Genomic DNA, 20,853 nt, shown 5'->3' on the forward strand with positions numbered 1-20,853 from the left:
GCCTTCGCCTGTACAAACAAATCTTAGTTCATACTACCTTCCATTACAGAGTGGCCGGCGACAAGAAGCCTCTAGAGATGGACATCACCGGCCTGGAGCCTGGTCACCAGTACAAGTTCAGGGTCACCGCTGTCAACGACGAGGGAGACTCCGAACCGCTGGAGACTGAGAGAGCTACGCTGGCGAAGAATCCCTTCGGTGAGTACAGTGACAACCCTAGATCGAAGACTTGAGTTAAGCAAAATATTTAGTTAGTCTTCTTTGATGATTAAATTTTTCAAGAATTGATCAGGATCTGTATAATGAAATTGAACTGGAAATAAAAATAAACTATGTGGAATCAGCTTAGCGTGACGTCACTTTACACACTGCGCTGCCTGTGTGTTGTTTATCCGTTTTGGTGACGTCACATTCAATTTCTGTCTACGGCATTTTTAGACACTTTCTAAAAAAGAAAAGCAATGGATGGTTTGAAAACGCCAAAGTTCAAGAAATGTGAAAAATTAAAGAGATGCAGATGGAATTGGCGCTGGCTTGGTTATCTAAAAGTTTTTCTGTTTTAACTTGTTATCATGATCAGGTTATTTAGTTTGTAGCTTGTAGTGGACTGCAGGAGCATGACTCTAATTCATGAGAGCCAAATGGATTTAGCTTACATTTCCCATGCTGACCAGTCAACAAATTGATTTTCAACACTGCCCTAAGGAATTCGACAACGACCGGTCCTGCGCTGCCTTCATCTAGGTGCTTTCTGGGACCTTTACTAGGTCCACCTAGTGGGAAGCCAGCCTACACTACGTTTTCTTACTTATTCTAACTTATATTTATTGACATTTATCGAGGCAGCTTGAGCTGAACCTCATGGTCCTTTGTTTCCTGTATTTACTTTAGGCTGGTTTTAGAATCGCGCTGACCGCTCGCTGATCGTCATCGCTGACAAATCAAAATGTATGTAATTAAAGGGAACGTTCCTGAGTGACGCTGATCGCTCGGCGCCGACGCTTCATACATTTCGGCTGTCAGCGCTGACAGTCAGCGTGCGTCAGCGTGATTCTAAAACCATCCTTAGATTTAATTTTAATTGTAACTTTTAATTTTTGTTTGTGGGAAACAATAAATGATTGTAATTCATTTATTTATCACCAGACGTTTCGGACAAGCCCGGCAACGTCGAAGTGGCTGACCACGACAACCAGAGCGCTGAGATCAAGTGGGACCCGCCCAAGTCGGACGGCGGCGCGCCTATTCAGAAGTACATCATACAGAAGAAGCCCAAGGGCGGCGATTGGGAGAACGCTGCTGAGGTAAATGAGAATACATATAATACATAACATATGAATATAAGCTTTTTTAGCCGTTAAAACTCCGCAATCTTTCAAATTTTGCAAAAAGGCCAAGCGAGACAGTAGCAGTAGGTACCTACTTATGCATGAGACTGCAGGTTTATTTTACCTGCTTAGAGCTGAAAAAATAAAAAATCCTTTACGTAAGCTTTTAATAAACTAGGTTGTGCGCGCGTGGATTTTTCTGTGTCCATCAAATTAAGATACTGACGTGCGTTTGGCGGTAAAGTCTGAAATAACGTTACTAAAGTCCGGTCGCCGAGCACGTAGAATTTCGTCCAATGACCCCAAGCTACCCATCCTTATCGCTCGCGCTCGCATACTCACTGCGGCCGCCCGTCGCAAAGTCGGACTTTACATTCATTGACACGATGTAACTAAGAATGTCTAACAAATGTTCATTTCAGGTTCCTGGAACTCAGAACTCAGGAAAGGTTGAGGGTCTGCCGGAAGGCAGCGAGTACCAGTTCCGCGTGATCGCCGTGAACAAGGCCGGACCTTCCGAGGCCTCTGAGCCGACCAAGATGACCACCATCAGGCATAAGGCTTGTGAGTATTATAGCATTTTCCACCTTGAAGCTAAGGTGTTTAGGAAAGTCTCATTAGCCTAATGGCGGAGATCAAGTTACTTCTAAGCCCATATTATTGACATGAAAAAGAAATGTTTTTGCGAACATCAGTTAGGCCACTGACGAGTTAAGGTCATGTGACTCGTTAGTGGCTATGACTTACTGGTGAGCAAAAATAAGAAACTGGGCTACTGCATCAGTTGAATTCAGTTGGCGCCAGATACGAATATGACCCTAAGATGTGGCCAGTACTTATAGTGGGTGCAAATACAGCAGTTGTCAAGTCAGAGAGTACAGTTATGTAAAACGTCACACAACTAACTTGAGACCTGAGATATCAGTGACGATTTGCTATGTAGACTCCACTTTCCCTCAATACAGGAAACTTTTCAGGCCTATATTTCAAAACAATGATTAAAAATGAAACGTATTTTTCCAGTGAAACCTCGCATCGATCGCACGAACCTCAAGGCGTTGGCAGTGCGCGCAGGCAAGCCAATCTTCTTCGACGTCAACGTGAAGGGAGAGCCCGCGCCTAAGGTGCAATGGTTCCAGAAATGGAAAGGAGAGGAGAAGGAGGTAAGTTGAAAGAATTAATTAGTAATTAATAGTGATGCAACGAATACTTTTTTACGAATACGAATATTCGGTAAATGTCTACTATTCGGCGAATACGAATATTCGTATTCGTTGCATTACTAATTAATTACCTCGTTTCAGCCGAATGACATCTACTGCTGGATAACAGCTTCCCCCAAAGATTTCCCGCATATAGCTACTTTCCGCGACCTTCACCAAATCGTCGGTCCACCACCAAAACATACGAAAGAGAAAAGAAGAGAAAGGCTTAAATTCTTTAATGTTTAATGGCTACTCAAACGTGGAAACTGAATTGTAAACTGTGGAATTTTATTTTATTTTACTCATATCACCTTCAGGGAAAAAAAGATCTCGTGGCATTTGATGCAACAATAAGACACCTCTCTCAGATATGCGCTTTACTTATTCTTATTTCTAAAGTTGTCGAATTACGTAGAAGAAAATATTTACTTAAGGAGAGGAATGGCCTGCAAACTTATCAAACTGAACACTGAGTGTGTTTAGTGACTTTTTCAGTTCCATTTCAAATCTAACCCCCCAATTTCCACTCCCCAGGTCACAGAAAACGTCATCAACGTAGACTACAATACAAAACTAGACGTCAAGGAGTCCGTCCGTGCTATGACCGGCACCTACCGCATCCTGGCCACCAACCAGCACGGTTCAGACGAGGCTGAGGTGGAGATCACAGTCTTATCCGCGCCAGGCAAGCCCGGCGGCCCGCTGAAGGTGGCTGACGTCACCAAGGGCGGCTGCAAGCTGTCGTGGAAGAAGCCCGAGGATGACGGAGGTGAGTCTCATGTACCAACCAGCACGGTTCTGACGAGGCGAAGTGGAGATCACAGTCTTGTCCGCGCCAGGCAAGCCCGGCGGCCCGCTGAAGGTGGCTGACGTCACCAAGGGCGGCTGCAAGCTGGCGTGGAAGAAGCCCGAGGATGACGGAGGTGAGTCTCATGTACCAACCAGCACGGTTCTGACGAGGCGAGGTGGAGATCACTGAGCGCGCCAGGCAAGCCCGGCGGCCTGAAGGTGGCTGACGTCACCAAGGGCGGCTGCAAGCTGGCGTGGAAGAAGCCCGAGGATGACGGAGGTGAGTCTCATGTACCAACCAGCACGGTTCTGACGAGGCTGAGGTGGAGATCACAGTACTATCCGCGCCAGGCAAGCCCGGCGGCCCGCTTAAGGTGGCAGACGTCACCAAGGGCGGCTGTAAGCTGTCGTGGAAGAAGCCCGAGGATGACGGAGGTGAGTGTCAAATAATATAAACTTCAAGGTACTTACTGTCTGTCTACTCAGGTCTGGGTGACTAGCTGGTGCTACATCATAAGCATCATCATTTCAGCCATGGGCACGTCCACTGTTGAACATAGGCCTCCTCGAATGATTTATAGTGTCCGAGTTTCTTGCGCTGCTTCTTCTCAGCACTGGCCCATTTATTGTCCTGAAGCGGTGGTAAGGTTAATACTGGGACGTGTAAAAGTGCTTTTTACACGTCCCAGTATTAACCTTACCACCGCAAAAGCCTACTTGCATAAATAAATGAGTTATATTTTCATAATATACGGTTAGTAGCGGCTTGCATCCAGCGGTAGCGTCCTGTTACCTCTATGAAATCTTGAGTCCAGCTTTTGGGTGGACGCTCTACATACTGTTGTGATTTAATATACCTTTTTGTATTTGCATATTCCATTGTAACAAATCTTTATTTCTTTCTCTCCCCAGGCAAGCCCGTCTCCGGCTACGTAGTAGAGAAACTAAACAAGGCCACCGGCCGATGGGTGCCGGTCGGCAAGACCGATGACACTGAGATGGAGGTCAAGGGTCTCCAAGAGGGAGAGGAGTACGAGTTCAGGGTCAAGGCAGTCAACGAGGAGGGCGAGTCCGAACCGCTGAAGACTGACCACTCGATCATCGCTAAGAACCCGTATGGTAAGTGGATAGAGTTCATTATTGAAATCTTGAAGGTTCATCAGAGCCAAAGGCGATCCAATATCGATATATCCAAAATCTGGTAGCAATTTTACATATTGTCGGCGCGTCTTGCTGCTGACCTATTTAGCAGCAGCTCTACGTGATCAAAAAGTTTCTACGTCAAAAAAAAAAGTCTCAAGATTTTTCTATCAAAAAATGCTATTACTATGATATAAATTATAATCCAGCCAGGCTAGGATGTTCGGCATGATAAAATCCTATTAATGATTTTAAATAACATTCATCATCATCATCATTTTAGCCATAGGACGTCCACTGTTGAACATAGGCCTCCCCCAATTACTTCCACATCGCACGGTTGGTAGCGGCCTGCATCCAGCGCGTTCCTGCTACTTTTATCAGGTCGTCGGTCCACCTTGTGGGTGGACGTCCCACGCTAACATTACTTAGATGACATTATATCGCGTAAATTCGATAAAATGGCGAAATAAAAGCTTATCGCGGCCTGCTTCTTAGGCTTACTGACCTTTGATATGGGTCATAGTATTTAAGATGACTTGTTTTCTTATTAAAACTATACTGAGACGTGTTCTAAAAACCCAAATTACTATATTTCTCCAGATATCCCTGGCAAGCCGTCCGTACCAACCATTGAAGATTGGGACGTGGACCGCGTGGACCTCAAATGGGAGGCGCCCAAGAACAACGGTGGCGCTCCCATCACCGGCTACGTCATTGAAAAGAAGGAGAAGTTCGGACAGTGGCAGGAGGCGCTTGTCACTTCGGTGAGTGTTCATTTGATACTTTTACAAATATATTCATCATCATCATCATCATTTCAGCCACAGGACGTCCACTGCTGAACATAGGCCTCCCCCAATGACTTCCACATCGCACGGTTGGTAGCGGCCTGCATCCAGCGCCTTCCTGCTACCTTTATCAGGTCGTCGGTCCACTTTGTGGGTGGACGTCCCACGCTGCGTTTTCCGCACGCTGCGTAATGAGGAGATCCGTAAACGAACTAAAGTCGCTGACATAGCCCGACGGATCAGCAAGCTGAAGTGGCAGTGGGCAGGGCACATACTTAGTACGCAGAACTGACGGCCGATGGGGCAGCAAGGTTCTGGAATGGAGGCCACGTACCGGAAAACAAATATATTGTTTTCCATCGAACTTTTTTTTAGTTGGATTGTAAGAACTGCGTTCAACAACGACCAGAATAACCCTCGTTCAGAATTATTCGTAAACGTTAGAATTCTCAATTAGATCGAAGAATTTTCACGTCACTCAACATCTCTGTGTCTCATTGGCTTAGTCTTATGACAAGAGTTCAAATTAACTTCTACTAACGGTCAAGCTGTAGATTCTGGGTATACAGGAGTAACAGCCGATGGGAACGGAAGGTGGGAATAATCATATTTCTAAAGTTAAAATTCTAGTCAACTGTCTCAGCTCTACTTAGATTGCTACCAGCTAAAGCCTGGTCCGTGAGCACGTATAATCCCGTCCAACGACCCCAAGCTACCCATCCTTATCGCTCGCGCGTAATTATATTGTTGTCGCGACTGTGTGACGCGCGCCCGCAGTGAGTGTGCGAGCGCGACAGCAACATAATTACGTGCAAGCGACAAGGATGAACAGCTTGGGGTCATTGGACGGGATTCTACGTGCTCACGGACCAGGCTTTAGGTTACTTCGTTCGTTTCAGCCGAATAACGTCCACTGCTGGACAAAGATCTCCCCAAGGATTTCCACAAAGACCTGTCTTGCGCCGCCCGCATCCAAGCACCTCCCGCGACCTTCACAAGATCGTCAGTCCACCTAGTGGGGGGCCTGCTCACACTACAGAACGCTCCATCGCCCTTTGGGTGACATTGAGCCTTCTTATGAGGCTTATAGTAAGCGACCACGTCTCAGGTTTTACTTATGTGCTAGTTATTTCAGCTACAAATATTTTAAAACAAAATGTTCCCTTCCAGACGCCAGAATGCAAGGCCCGCGTGCCGGACTTGAAGGAAGGCAACACGTACCAGTTCCGCGTGCGCGCCGTCAACAAGGCCGGCCCGGGAGAACCCGGCGAGCCCACGCAACCGCACGTGGCTAAGGCCAGGTTCTGTAAGTATCTATGGTATAATAAACTAATTTAGATGATAGATGATCAACAATTGACCGCATAAGACCTATAGAGAAATGGGAGTGGCTGAAAATCAATGCAGCTTGAGTATTTTCAGGCAGCATTAGCTGAGCCACCTCCAATTGCTTCCATAAACTATGTCAATCTATGTCAATCAATTGTAAGGCATAAATTCTCTAAAACACGATTCTAGCCCTAAGGGTTTAGTTTGTAAAGTTTGCTCGAGTAATAATAATATGGCAAATTAGTGAGAAGGCAGCATCTTATACATAATATCAGTAATTTCAAGACACAGCTTCTGTAGAAGATACAAACTTAGCTTTGAAACCTGGTACAATGTGCCAAATTAGGTAGTTGACAGCATAAACAGACAATTCTAGGGCACACTTCTCTAAAAACACTATTCCAGTCAAGTATTTTTCAATCAACTGTGAATTCAGATTTTTAGAACATCAGATTTTAGTAACTTTGATATTAATCAGTAGGTAGTTAGCCAATGAAGGCTACCGTATGAACGCTAAAGCAGTAAAAACTCACGGATTTGCTCTAAGGTGGCACAACTGTAAAGTCTTGTCAGTTGCTAGTGGTGCCAACTACTGAGCGCAAAGACAGTACCTACTCTAAATGTTCATCACATTCTGAACTATGCAGCCCCGTCCATTGAGTATCTTATCCAGTAGATTACTCCTCAACTACTGTAAACTTTTAATTAAATTCTGATCCGTCCAGCCCCTACAATAAAGTGTATTTTCCAGTGAAACCGCACATCAACCGCGACAAGATGACGGCGATCCGCGTACGCGCGGGCACCACCATCAAGTTGGACGTCGACATCAAGGGTGAACCGCCACCAACCAAGACCTGGACCTTCGCTAAGAAGGTGTGTATTAAGGCTATGTGTAGTCTTTGGACAATTCTACACAGCGCCAGCTAGCCCCAAAGTAAGCAACTTAATGCTTGTGTTATGGGTGCTAGCTTAACGGATATAAGGTAAACGGCTACTAGTTCGTGANTTGGTATGACAGTATTTGAGTACTATAGTCCACTTGGTCACTGGCATTTTTCCACTAGAAAAAAGAACAAGAAAGACCTCTTATGTCGCCAGTATTTATGTGGTATTTATTAACAGTTATTTGACCTGAAACAAACGAGTATATTTCCGATCATACCCGTGACAATGTAGTACCAATTATGGGCAATAGCGCATACACTGTTATATGTTAATAAACATACCAGAAAAATACTGATAATACAAATTTCTAAATGCCTACGAAGAGACATATTGCATTAAATTACGTTGCAAGTATTGAATCAATTTTTTGGGCAATCAGCTTTCGATCAGCAGAGTAATAAAACTGCCACGAATCGGTGTTTTAGAGTATGTATTTAAGCAAGTATATTTTATTATTACAACCAGTAAAGAGTTACTACGTCAGCAATGTAATTTAAGTGTGATTTATCATAGGCATTATGACTTCCCCTTATCCTTAAGTATTTCAGAGTTAATGTTGTTTATATCAGCTTACCACTAAGATTATACCTAAAATATAAATACCATTTCCTCTCCAGGCCCGTTGGAAGTATCGGACGTCCACGCCGAGGGTTGCAAGGTCAGATGGGAGAAGCCAGAAGACGACGGCGGATCCCCCGTCAAGGAGTACGAGGTCGAAAAGATGGACCTTGCTACCGGCAAATGGGTGCGCGTGGGCAGGTCAGTGAAATATACCTACTGTTGTAATATTTTACTGTAGATTTTAAGAACATCTCACTTTACAACCCGGTTTAGTTAACTGGAAGCCGTGACGTCACATCAACGCTCTAGGTTCGATTCCCAGATGGGACACAAATTCTAGCATCACTTTCGTTAGTGATGGTGAAAATCATTCAGATTGAGCACACTGGATCAGAGGTGGAATCTGTAAAGCAATCGTAATCATTTGACTGTTACAGTACGATAAAGTCAGCTAAACAAAGCGTTTGACAGAATAATCGTACGTTATGCACTGGGTGTACTAAAAACTAATTCGTCGAAAGAATCGGCCCTCACGGCATACTACGCCTACGCGTACGCGTGGCTGCGTTACGGCATTATCANTTATTATCCAAGTTATGGCACTCTGTAACACAAGTGCTGGGTCAACCTCTAGCACAGCTCTTAAGAGAGCTTAATCATACTTACAAGAAATTAATAGTCTCTATTTTTACTTTTTAGTATAGTTCGAACTAAATAGCTGCAGCATAGCAACCGAAACGTTAAGCCTTGAGTACATAATGTAACTCATTAGTAAATGTCGCGTTAAGGCCCGTGTTTTTCTATTTAAGTCGAAATGGAACGCGAAAATTTACAATCTTAATATGTAGTTCAAATTATCCATTAATAACACTACACCGAAATTGCTGCTACTANGGCATGCAGGTAGATGTTATGACGTAGGCATCCGCTAAGAAAGGATTTTACGAAACTCCACCCCTAAAGGGGTAAAACGGGATCCACGCGTACGAAGTCGCGGGCATCCGCTAGTATAATATGATAATATGACGCGCGCATGCGTATTATAACCGCGTCTGTCGCCGTGTTTTGTCGTCGAATGTGCCCTGTTGCGTATAGATAGGTATCTTATCCATCCTTTATTACAGCGAAATAGCTGCTACTATCACGTGGTATTTTTTTTCACCAACGATCTATTCCATATTTAGAAAAATGTGTTATCTATTGGTAAGAAAATATCTACTTATTAAATGACATCACTACTTGGTTGATTTATCCGTGTAATTAATATTTTGCGCAAAGCAGATCTAACTAAATTCATTTTTTCCCTCATAAACTTACACAATATCCTAATAATTGATAACTTATTACGTAATATCCCAATCACAATTAATCGGTTATCACCAATTACTCATTAGTCACACATGCATTATTTTTATAGATTCATAATTCATATTAATAATTTATGATGTGGTTTCACTAAATATTTTCATTAAATGCCATCTAGTAAACTATGGATGTAACTATAAACTTCCCTTACGTGTTTGGTAAACCACTGAGTCTAAACAAATTTTCTCAACAAAAAAAGGGCTTGCGGCCTGCTCCCCTCGTTAGATGTCGCTACATTTTCCCAAAGCACGCAACCCCTGCAAAAATGTAACCGTACCAAACATTTGCAACTCTAAACGCAAGTAGATGTCGCTCCGCGCTGAGCGCCGTTTTCTTAGCCCGCGGTGTCCAGATTTTTTTTCCCNGAGCCTTAATATACCGAAGTAGGGGGCACTTACCTTACTACTTATATACTTTTTTTTTTAAATACATAAATATTATACATAGTCACACCCAGACCCGTCACAGAAATTAAAATTCATCATTTCAATCTCTGCCCGGCCGGCATCGAAAGAACATCAGTGTGCTTAGTGCGAGTTTACACCAAATGCCATCACTAGCGACTGCGTAAAAAATGACATGAAATGTATGACATATTTGAAAATTATAAATAACTTGACAAAATATAAAGTATAGTTGAGATGCGACTCTTAACGCTAAAAAATTAAATAACTATGTATGACATATTGTTAAGCGCCCCTAGCGTATACTATCAAGAACTAAAATCTTCATAGTTTGTTTTGACGCACGAGCTAGCGACGACGTTCATTTTAAACTCGCACTAAGCACACTGGTGTAATTTTTGTGGCAAAGTACAAACTACAACCCAATCAAGCAACTGCGCACCTCGCTGGAATGTGACTCTCCGTTGCACTTACCCGCACAACTCACGTTCGCCCCGTCTGTACCAGATCGTTGATGTGACGTCAGCTGTCAGATGCGCAGTTGACTCGATCGTGTTGTACATGAGATTCTATAGTGTTTAAATTGACGTGCTGTCGTCCGTATAACAAAATACGGCCAGTGAGTTTATGGTATTCAAAATTTTAATTAATGGAAAAGCCATCCAAGTTTAATTGAGTATCCCTTTTCCGCTATGAATAGTTCCCTAAAATTGTCGGACTGCATTCAGCTAGACTCCATAAATTCCAGAGTGCTTCTAGTCAACATAAAAATACTGCTGTATGAATAATTATATGCTACCAAATAAACATCAAGGTAAAGCAGGCCTTATCTGTAATGCAGTCATAGTATCTCTGCAGCTCTACTTCATGAATAGAATAGAAAACTTTTTATTTGCAAGAAAGGTGTACAAGCAGGCAAGACATAGATACAAACAGAGAGAAATATACAAGTGGACAATTGACTGCTTGTGCCCCTCTGACAAAAAGGCGTGCATCAAGACCGCCAGGGCTTGTCTTGAAACTGATTTTCAGCGGGGCTTGCCTTAATGTGATAGGAATAATTTATTATTTTTATTTTTTGGATCCAGGTCCTGGAGACCGGCCCAGGCTTGAAGCTGGAGAACGAGGACTACAACACCCGTCTCCAGATCTTCGACTCGTCCTGGGCCAACTCTGGCGTCTACACGTTGAAGGCCGAGAACGAATCTGGCGTTGACGAGGCTACAGTGGAAATCACTGTTCTTGGTAAGTTGCCACCTAATATTGAACCTTATTGCCTTGTTTCTAAGATCTACAATATGCAATGAAACATTTAGACTTGTTATGCTCGTCAGGACAGTTCTTTGCTGGAGATTGCGTTGCACATTTATCAGACCAAAGTTTCTTTGGTTTAAGAGGTAGTGATAAGCAATTTAAGAGGCTGATAAAGATGACAAATGCATCCGTTATTTATCTTAGCACCAGTTGTAATATTGTTCCGAAATGTTAAAGCGAGCTACTTTACGATGTTATGAGTGCCCTAAATAAATTATTTTAAAATATTCTTTAAATTAATAAAGAAATTCATTCTTGCTGTTTAATATTCGGCCAAAGGAAGGCCTACTACTGGACAAAACCTCTTACGGATTTTCCATTACGACCGATTTACTAAATCGGTCGTAATGGAAATAAAACTGCCTTATTAATCTTATCAATCTTTTCCCCCAGACAAGCCAGGCAAGCCTGAAGGCCCGCTGGAGGTATCAGACGTTCACGCCGACCACGTGAAACTGAGCTGGAACAAGCCTAAGCACACTGGTGGACTGCCACTGAGTGCTTACGTACTGGAAAAAATGGATACGCTTACTGGGAAGTGGGTGCCAGCAGGCACCATCGACCCAGACAAGACCGAGGCTACCGTCACTGGTAAGTCACTGTCACTGATGAGTGGCTGTCACTGATGAGTCGCTTTACGGTATAGATGACCCAAGCACTGTCCCACCAAACTCAATGACGGGGGCGCTACCATCGTTCAACTATATGGTTTCCATCATGGCAAAAATCGGAACCAGCGATCCGGTATTGACGGTGGCGCCCCGCTGTCAATGTCATGGATAGGACAGTTCAGTATATTGGAACTATACTGATAAGTGTCGCTGTCACTGGGAGTAGTCACTGTCATGCTAATTAGTCGTCACTGGTAAGTATAGCTGACCCACGCTGAACTGTCCCACCAAACTCAATGACAGGGGGGCGCTACCATCGCTCAACTATATGGTTTCCAACATGGCAAAAATCTGAACCAGCGATCCGGTATTGACGGTGGCGCCCCACTGTCAATGTCATCGACAGGACAGTCCAGTATTTTGGAACTATAGTCGCTGTTACTGATGATTAGCTGCTGTCACTGTCAGTACAGTCACTGAGCTGGAACAAGCACACTGGTGGACTGCCACTCAGTGCTTATGTACTTGAGAAGATGGACACGCTTACTGGGAAGTGGGTGCCAGCAGGCACCATCGACCCAGACAAGACCGAGGCTACCGTCACTGGTAAGTCACTGTCACTGAAGAGTGGCTGTCACTGATAAGTCGCTTTACTGTATAGATGACCCACGCTGAACTGTCCCACCAAACTCAATGACGGGGGCGCTACCATCGTTCAACTATATGATTTCCATCATGGCAAAATAGGAACCAGCGATCCGGTATTGACGGTGGCGCCCCGCTGTCAATGTCATGGATAGGACAGTTCAGTATATTGGAACCATACTCATAAGTGTCGCTGTTACTGGGAGTAGTCACTGTCATGCTAATTAGTCGTCACTGGTAAGTAGCTGTTACTGATGATTAGTTGCTGTAACTGTCAGTACAGTCACTGTCTAAGATGGAATAAGCCTAAGTACACTGGTGGACTGCCACTCAGTGCTTATGTACTTGAGAAGATGGACACGCTTACTGGGAAGTGGGTGCCAGCTGGCATCATCGACCCAGACAAGATTGAGGCTACCGTCATTGGTAAGTCGCTGTCTAATTAGTCGTCACTGATGAGTGTTGCTGTTACCGATCATTAGTTGCTGTCAGTGTCAGTACAGTCACTGTCTAAGCTGGAACATTACTGGTGAGTCTCTGTCACTGAAGAGTAGTCATTGTCACTGATGCGTATTCAGTGTCACTGTTCACTGAATGGGATAAAACAAGAAAAACTTTTACTATGGAAAGTGATAATCTGCTCAAAACCGATGTACAGTTTAATCTATCCAATTTCGCCATTGGAGGTACACCGCTGAACATATTCCTCTCCAATGACTTCCAAATATGGCCGGTTGAAAGCGGCCCGTATCAATCACGTTCAGCAAACTTTTTTCTGTCTACTTAAAACAATGTAACTTACGCCCCACCCTTTTCTCACAGGCCTAGAGCCAGGCCACACCTACCAGTTCCGCGTCAAGGCCCTCAACGAGGAAGGCGAATCGGAACCCCTGGAGACCGACCACGGAACCCTAGCCAAGAACCCATACGACGTGCCAGCGCCGCCTGGCCTGCCAGACATCGTGGACTGGGATGAGAAGTCTGCCAAACTCAAGTGGGAACCTCCCATTAGGGATAATGGTGCCCCGATTACTGGATACATCATTGAAGTTATGGATAGAGACCGTGGAGAGTTTGTCAAGGTAAGCATAATTCTCTTTTACATAGGTATACATCACGTAGATGTTTCTTAATGTAAGGTAAGATCAGAATAAACCTGGTCACCAATGTAACAACTTTGTCCATGGATGCAAAAACATGGCCTTCGTTATAAACCCCACTCTAACTTGATTGTGAACAAAATGGCTTTGCTGTATTTCAGATGTTAGTCAAGCTAAGCTGTCTTGGAAGATATAATGTATTCCAAAGTGTGTTGGTTAGAAAGTTGTCCTTTCGAGCCGGAGTTCCAGCGTCTTTAGACAACATTCTCATGACAAGCCTCCAAGACCTTTTTAAACTGTGTAGTCTACCATTTTGAGATCGAAAGACTACCATGTTCAGAACCTTAACTTTGAACTCCTCCTATGTTCTTCTGATTAATTTCGTTGCGGACCAATGACAGTTTAACTTTCCCCCGGGACCTTTGACCTTCACTGGTTGGGTTTTTATTGGCGGTCAAACTATAGATCCTGGCTACATAGGAGTTGCAGCGGTGGGAATAGTCCCATACCATGTTCTCACGACAATATCTTATTCTTCCATCATCCCCAGGCTGCCGAGATCCAAGGCAACATTTGCCAAGGCACAGTGCCGAAGCTGGAGGAAGGCAACCAGTACCAGTTCCGTATCCGCGCGCTGAACAAGGCCGGCCAGTCGGAACCTTCGGAGAACACCAATTGGCACACCGCTAAGGCGCGATTCTGTAAGTATAAATTACTAGCTTTCCGCCCGCGGCTTCGCGCGCGTGGACTACATTATCTATATATTTTATGGAACCCTATTTTTTCAAAATAAAATTTAGCCTATGTTGCTCGTGGGTAATGTAGCTTTCGAATGATGAGAGAATTTTTAAAAACGGTCCAGTAGTTTTTGAGCCTATTCATTACAAACAAACAAACAAAGTTTTCCTCTTTATAATATTAGTGTAGAAAAGCATCACTTAAAAACAGAGATATAGATAATATAGAAAATCTTTATTCGACACGAAAATACAAATGAACAAAGAAAAATAGCTATACTTACATGGCTACAGTATATTACTTATATTGTGCCAAACTTAGCGTAGACTTACCGCTAACCAAAACCTAGTTCAAATTTGATAAAGTATAATTAGGATTGTGTCTATTGAAGTTCAACTTATCATTTTAAAGTCAATACCCTTTTTATCATTTGACAAGTAATTCAGTTCGTAATTAAGCTATATTTTCAAAGGTTCCTAATCAATTACTGTAGAAAGTTTTAATTTAGCATTGGCAACACTCTGTCTTACCCGTTCATAAAATTATAATTCAAAATCGACCTGAATAATCCAAAAAAATCTCTTTTCTTCCAGTGAAACCAAGAATCGACCGCACCAACCTGAACCCGATCACCGTTAAGGCTGGTCTACCAGTGTCTCTCGACGTCAAGGTCTTCGGAGAACCACCAGCGACCGTCACCTGGTTCTTCAAGGGAACGGAACTGAAGAACGGCGAGAACTTAGAGATTATCAACGTGGATTACAACACTAAATTCCTGATGACCAAGAGCAAGAGAGCTAATACTGGAAAGTACGTGATCAAGGCTAAGAATGAAGTGGGAGAGGATGAGGCTGAAGTGGAAATTACCATTCTTGGTGAGTGTTATTTGTGTTATGAACTTTTTGTAGGTGATATAAGGTTTAAAATTGAGGGAGAAATATTTTTGATAGTCTACATTTTGATTTGGAAGCTAGATTAGTATTAACTGTTGTAATAAAGATTAGAGAATCATTAACGTAACTGAAACGTAATATGATAGGATGCCTTTGTTGTCTTATGATAGTGAGTCGGATTTATTTCACCCTAAAGTCATGGGTTTGATGCCCAAGTTTTATCTGGAAATAGAACGAAAACGTTGGGATTTCCTGGGCCTAAAATACATGGAATATAATTATGTTGCCTATGCGGTTTGGTGTCGTGGAAGTTTCCGAACACTTTAGCTTGAATCGCGCTGAAAGTTCTTTTTCAAACAGTAAAATACAGTTACCTCAACACAACTACAAATGATTTTTTTCTATTTACCATGTCTAACCTATAATGTATTTCTACCACAGGCAAGCCATCCAAGCCCAACGGTCCACTGGAAGTCGCTGACGTCACCAAGAACGGATGCACTCTTTCATGGAAGAAACCGGACGATGACGGTGGCTCCCCCGTGGAGTACTACGAGATCGAGAAACTTGACCCGCTCACAGGTTTGTTAAGAAATAAGTTTCTAAAGTAATGTATAGGAAGCAGAAAGATAAAATCCAGCTTGACGGTATTTTCTGGGTTCGATTTCCATAGTGCATCCGTCATCATCACCTGACATAATCCATAGGCCTGAGTAGAACGTCAATGTGCAAAGAGATGGGTTTTCTATCCAACAAATAGAGACTTTTCCTTCCAATCATAATTGCCTATCGTTTTTTCTTGGTAAAAGAAGATCTTGGGATATACTCTTACATTATTGAAATATCACTTTTATATCACTTTTTGTAATCGTTCCCAGTTTCTTGGATAAGACCCGGTTTCCACCAAGGAAGACTATCTTTCTTATCTATCCCCCAGGCCTAATTTATTATCTTATCTATCCCCCAGGACAATGGATCCCGTGCGGCACTGCCAAGGACTGCAAGGCCAACATCACGGGCCTGCAGGAAGGCAAGCCCTACAAGTTCCGCGTCAAAGCCGTCAACAAGGAGGGCGAGTCGGAAGAGCTGGAGACTGAGAAACCGATCATCGCTAAGAATCCTTTCGGTGAGTTTGTTTATCCCTCTCACTCGTAGCGAGATGCTAGCTTGAGTGACAGAGACAGAGCCAAGGGCATCCCTACAAGTTCCGCGATAAAGCCGTCAACAAGGAAGGCGAGTCGGAAGAGCTGGAGACTGAGAAACCGATCATCGCTAAGAATCCTTTCGGTGAGTGCCTATTGTTCTTCCCTCTCTCTCGTAACGAGCTGCTAGCATGAGCGACAGAGACAGGTAGGCCAAGGACTGCAAGGCCAACATCACGGGCCTGCAGGAAGGCAAGCCCTACAAGTTCCGCGTCAAAGCCGTCAACAAGGAGGGCGAGTCGGAAGAGCTGGAGACTGAGAAACCGATCATCGCTAAGAATCCTTTCGGTGAGTTTTTTTATCCCTCTCACTTGTAGCGAGATGCTAGCTTGAGTGACAGAGACAGAGCCAAGGGCATCCCTACAAGTTCCGCGATAAAGCCGTCAACAAGGAGGGCGAGTCTGAAGAGCTGGAAACAGAGAAACCGATCATCGCTAAGAATCCTTCGGTGAGTGCCTATTGTTCTTCCCTCTCTCTCGTAACGAGATGATAGCATGAGTGACAGAGACAGGCCAAGGGCATCCCTACAAGTTCTGTGTCAAAGCTGTTAACAAAGAGGGCGAGTCGGAAGAGCTGGAGACTGAGAAACCGATCATCGCTAAGAATCCTTTCGGTGAGTTTGTTTATCCCTCTCACTCGTAGTGAGATGCTTGCATAAGTGACAGACAGGCCAAGGGCATCCCTACAAGTTCCGCGTCAAAGCCGTCAACAAGGAAGGCGAGTCTGAAGAGCTGGAGACTGAGAAACCGATCATCGCCAAGAATCCTTTCGGTGAGTGCCTATTGTTCTTCCCTCTCTCTCGTAACGAGCTGCTAGCATGAGCGACAGAGACAGGTAGGCCAAGGACTGCAAGGCCAACATCACGGGCCTGCAAGAAGGCAAGCCCTACAAGTTCCGCGTCAAAGCTGTTAACAAGGAAGGCGAGTCGGAAGAGCTGGAAACAGAGAAACCGATCATCGCTAAGAATCCTTTCGGTGAGTTTGTTTATCCCTCTCACTCGTAGTGAGATGCTTGCATAAGTGACAGAGACAGACGGGCCAATGGCAGCCCTACAAGTTCCGTGTCAAAGCTGTTAACAAGGAGGGCGAGTCGGAAGAGCTGGAGACTGAGAAGCCGATCATTGTTAAGAATCCTTTCGGTGAGTTTGTAAATATTTAGTTTTGTCCATCCTTTTCACTCATAGCAAAATTCTTGCATGAGTGACAAAGATGTATATACTGTACGGCTTTACAGTCACGCTTAGAAACAGTGAACACTTTACCTTGTAGACTAAAAAGTCTTGCCTTGCCATACCTCTTATAGTGAGAAGCTGGTGTAAGCTAAGATTATTCACGGCTTTAGGGAATATTCGCGAAAAGCGGTCAAAACCTCGAGAGGATTCCAGTAGCGAGGCCTACTGTCGACTAAGTTCTGTCTGTAAATTCAAACGCGTAAAAATAGAAGTTATTTACGGCGACAGTTCTCGTGATCAAAAAAAGAATCATAATGTTTTCTATAGCTCACTTCAAATACTCTTTCTTACCAAAAATCGCATCTCTAATTTGAGTAACGGTGACCCTTTTCTAACTTTTATCCCCTATTTTTTGTCCTATACGTTTACTGCTGTCTAATTTAGCTCATATTCATAAAATTTTCTTTATTACGAATAGACATAACTATTCCAGTACATTTTACTTGTTCTTCTCACTTTCAAAGATTACTAATTAGTTATTAATTTCACAGACGAGCCCGGCAAGCCCGGTCGTCCGGAGCCCCGGAACTGGGACAAAGACTTCGTGGAGCTGGAATGGAGCCCGCCCAAGGACGACGGTGGCGCCCCCATCACCGGCTACATCGTGCAGAAGAGAGAGAAGGGTGGAAGGTGAGATTATGGTTCCTATTATTATTTTCATTATTATCTTTTTAGCCACCGGACGTCCACTACTGAACATAAGCCTTCCCCAATGATTTGCGCCTTCCTGCTACCATTATGAGTCCATTTTGAAGGTGGACGTCCCACGCTGCGCTTTGGTTTCTATATATTATAGTATTTAATTACGTGCCAAGGTATGTTGCTTGAAGATTTATTACTCGGTAAATATTTATAGGCTCGAGATAGCACTTGCTATGACTGATAATCTGGATAATCAAGCTGTTGCCAAGCATTTTGTTTATATTATTACTGGTCGTAGATGTCAGAAAAATAGGATGTAAATAGAGTAGCTCCTTTAGATTTATTGTTTGCCGATGAAGGATTTGTCACACTATATGTGGTCTGCGGTCAGGTCAAAGTAAACGCAGCTCGCCTCATGTGTGATTATTTTGACCTGACCGCAGACCGCAATCAGTGTGACACATCCTTTTCTAATATTTATTCTTGTCAGGAGTGAAAAGTAAACTGAAGACAGAATCATAAAACAGTTCTTGCTGGCTCTAATCCTCGAAGTAAATTCGACTGAATTCTAAAATGGATTCGAATTTAGCCGAATTTACTTAGAGGACTTTATTCGATGTCGTTTTTAAATATGCTGCTTTAGAGCTCAAGGTTCAAGCTCAAGCCCTTTTGAGCCAATCGTTCATTAATTTATCTTCTAACGTAACCCCACAGATCATGGCAAGACTGCCTCAAGACGACCGGCGACCGCCCGACAGGCCGCGTGACAGACGTAGAAGAAGGCCACGAGTACGAGTTCCGAGTGATGGCCGTCAACAAGGCCGGCCCGGGAGAACCGTCCGACCCTAGCAAGTCTGTCATCGCTAAGCCTAGATTCCGTAAGTGGGCATACAACATTGTTTTAGCGTGTAAAAAACCGCAAACAATTTTCAGTCCAAGATATCTTCGTTCGTAATTTAAGGCGATTAGTGTCCTCAATCCGCGCCAAATGGGCATTTTGTAAAGCCTACTCCTCTTTTACTGCTGGACAGAAATAGTTGAAAAAAATATATGTTATACAACAGTTCAAGGACTACATTTGTGACGTTTGAATATTCGCTACGTCTTTTTGTTTTGGATTAAAAAAATAAATACGGGACATCGATTTTTTACTTAAATTCCCTACTCCTCCAAAACGGCTATGTTAATTTAAAAGATTTTTGCAAGAATAGATTGGGAATTCTTTAATCTTTATATGACACGTTGCGTTTTTCAATCGAACATTACTTTCATTCATAAATTTTACTTTTGATAAATTCCGAACGTTTTGCTGTTGAGGGGGCCTTCGCGGGGTGCGGGCGGCAGTCGGCCGCTGGCCTTCAGACGGGGAGGTTGTGTCACTCGCTACAAACTGACATTAGCGATCAAAATGACAATTAGCAACTACCTGCCAATAATATTTTTCACAAAATCGCTTAAAAGCACGGAAATTTTTCCTTGTCGCGACAAGATCGGTGTAATAAATTGCGGAAACAGATGTATGTTGTATTGAATTAAGCATTATATCACGTTCATGTTTCCAAAGATCACACTCCCACAAGATATGATGGGCAGACTGCTCATGACTGACATCATCAGTGGAACACTCGCAAAAAGGAGACGACTATAGTTTGAATTCGTGAAGTTTATGTTTAAAGTTGCCATGTCCCGTGAGGAACTGCGACGAGCAATGGTCGATTTCTAACCATCGCCTAGTTAGACGTTCGCGTAAATTCGGGAAGAATTTATATAAGTGACGTCCTTTGACTGACGTATCCCATCTTTTTTGCCATTCATTAAGTAAATCTTCTTCAACGACTTCTCGGGAATCAAATAAACGACTTATTTTAAGAAATCAGAGGTTATATTTTCCCTTGATGCGAAGTACATAGCCGCACGCTTTTGTACCTCTAAGTCGACCGGGACGACCGGCAGTACACCAGCCATCTGTTTCCGCAATTTATTACACCGATCTTGTCGCGACAAGGAAAAATGTCCGTGCTTTTAAGCGATTTTGTGAAAAATATTATTGGCAGGTAGTTGCTAATTGCTCATAAGATAGGCCCCCTTAATTTAATTTATTGTCCGTGGTGCATAATCNACCTATCGCCTTAACGGATATACTACTTATATACTTTTTTTTAAATACATACATATTAATACACAGTAACACCCAGACCCGTCACAGAAATTAAAATTCAATAAAAGACATTAAAAGATGCCACGATTGACTTTTTTACCTCAAGTAATACTAATAAATAAAGTTTCAATAAAGGTATCGCCCATTACTCCCCAACCCGTCTGGCCAGCGTGGGGAGTATATGCCAAATCCTCCATATGCCTCTGGTAACTTGAGAGGGTCGAGGTCTCCTGCAGTGGAGACTAAATGACCTGATGATGATGATGATGATGATGTAAGGTATTGCATTAAGTATTTCTCCTGGTAAAACCAGACCAAAATCCATGCGAACGAAACTGCGAGCTGAAGCATGACATCCTACAAATATTTTAAATGCGAAAGTTTGAATGTCTGGATGGATGTTTGTTACTCTTTCACACAAAAACTATTGAACGGATTTTGATGAAACTTTACAGTATT

At 43.3% G+C, this 20,853-nt stretch overlaps 1 protein-coding gene across 1 annotated transcript in view; it reads left to right on the top strand.

Moving 5' to 3' along the window:
• Positions 1-20,766, top strand: part of LOC114359916 (twitchin-like) — a 94,413-nt gene extending 73,647 nt beyond the window's left edge. Inside the window, exons 82-100 of the mRNA XM_028314467.1 lie at positions 50-198; positions 1,147-1,304; positions 1,751-1,892; positions 2,352-2,491; positions 3,068-3,302; positions 4,235-4,441; positions 5,066-5,229; positions 6,424-6,559; positions 7,334-7,458; positions 10,949-11,105; positions 11,568-11,765; positions 13,253-13,512; positions 14,081-14,231; positions 14,862-15,143; positions 15,603-15,743; positions 16,129-16,287; positions 18,086-18,224; positions 18,951-19,114; positions 20,708-20,766. Coding sequence (XP_028170268.1) covers positions 50-198; positions 1,147-1,304; positions 1,751-1,892; positions 2,352-2,491; positions 3,068-3,302; positions 4,235-4,441; positions 5,066-5,229; positions 6,424-6,559; positions 7,334-7,458; positions 10,949-11,105; positions 11,568-11,765; positions 13,253-13,512; positions 14,081-14,231; positions 14,862-15,143; positions 15,603-15,743; positions 16,129-16,287; positions 18,086-18,224; positions 18,951-19,114; positions 20,708-20,766 — 3,166 coding nt within the window. The remainder of the gene's footprint in view (positions 1-49; positions 199-1,146; positions 1,305-1,750; positions 1,893-2,351; positions 2,492-3,067; positions 3,303-4,234; positions 4,442-5,065; positions 5,230-6,423; positions 6,560-7,333; positions 7,459-10,948; positions 11,106-11,567; positions 11,766-13,252; positions 13,513-14,080; positions 14,232-14,861; positions 15,144-15,602; positions 15,744-16,128; positions 16,288-18,085; positions 18,225-18,950; positions 19,115-20,707) is intronic.
• Positions 20,767-20,853: the final 87 nt, after the last annotated feature.

Source organism: Ostrinia furnacalis, unplaced genomic scaffold (genome assembly GCF_004193835.3).
Source record: "Ostrinia furnacalis isolate ACB-3 unplaced genomic scaffold, ASM419383v2 OfSCF4694, whole genome shotgun sequence".
NCBI lineage: Eukaryota > Metazoa > Arthropoda > Insecta > Lepidoptera > Crambidae > Ostrinia > Ostrinia furnacalis.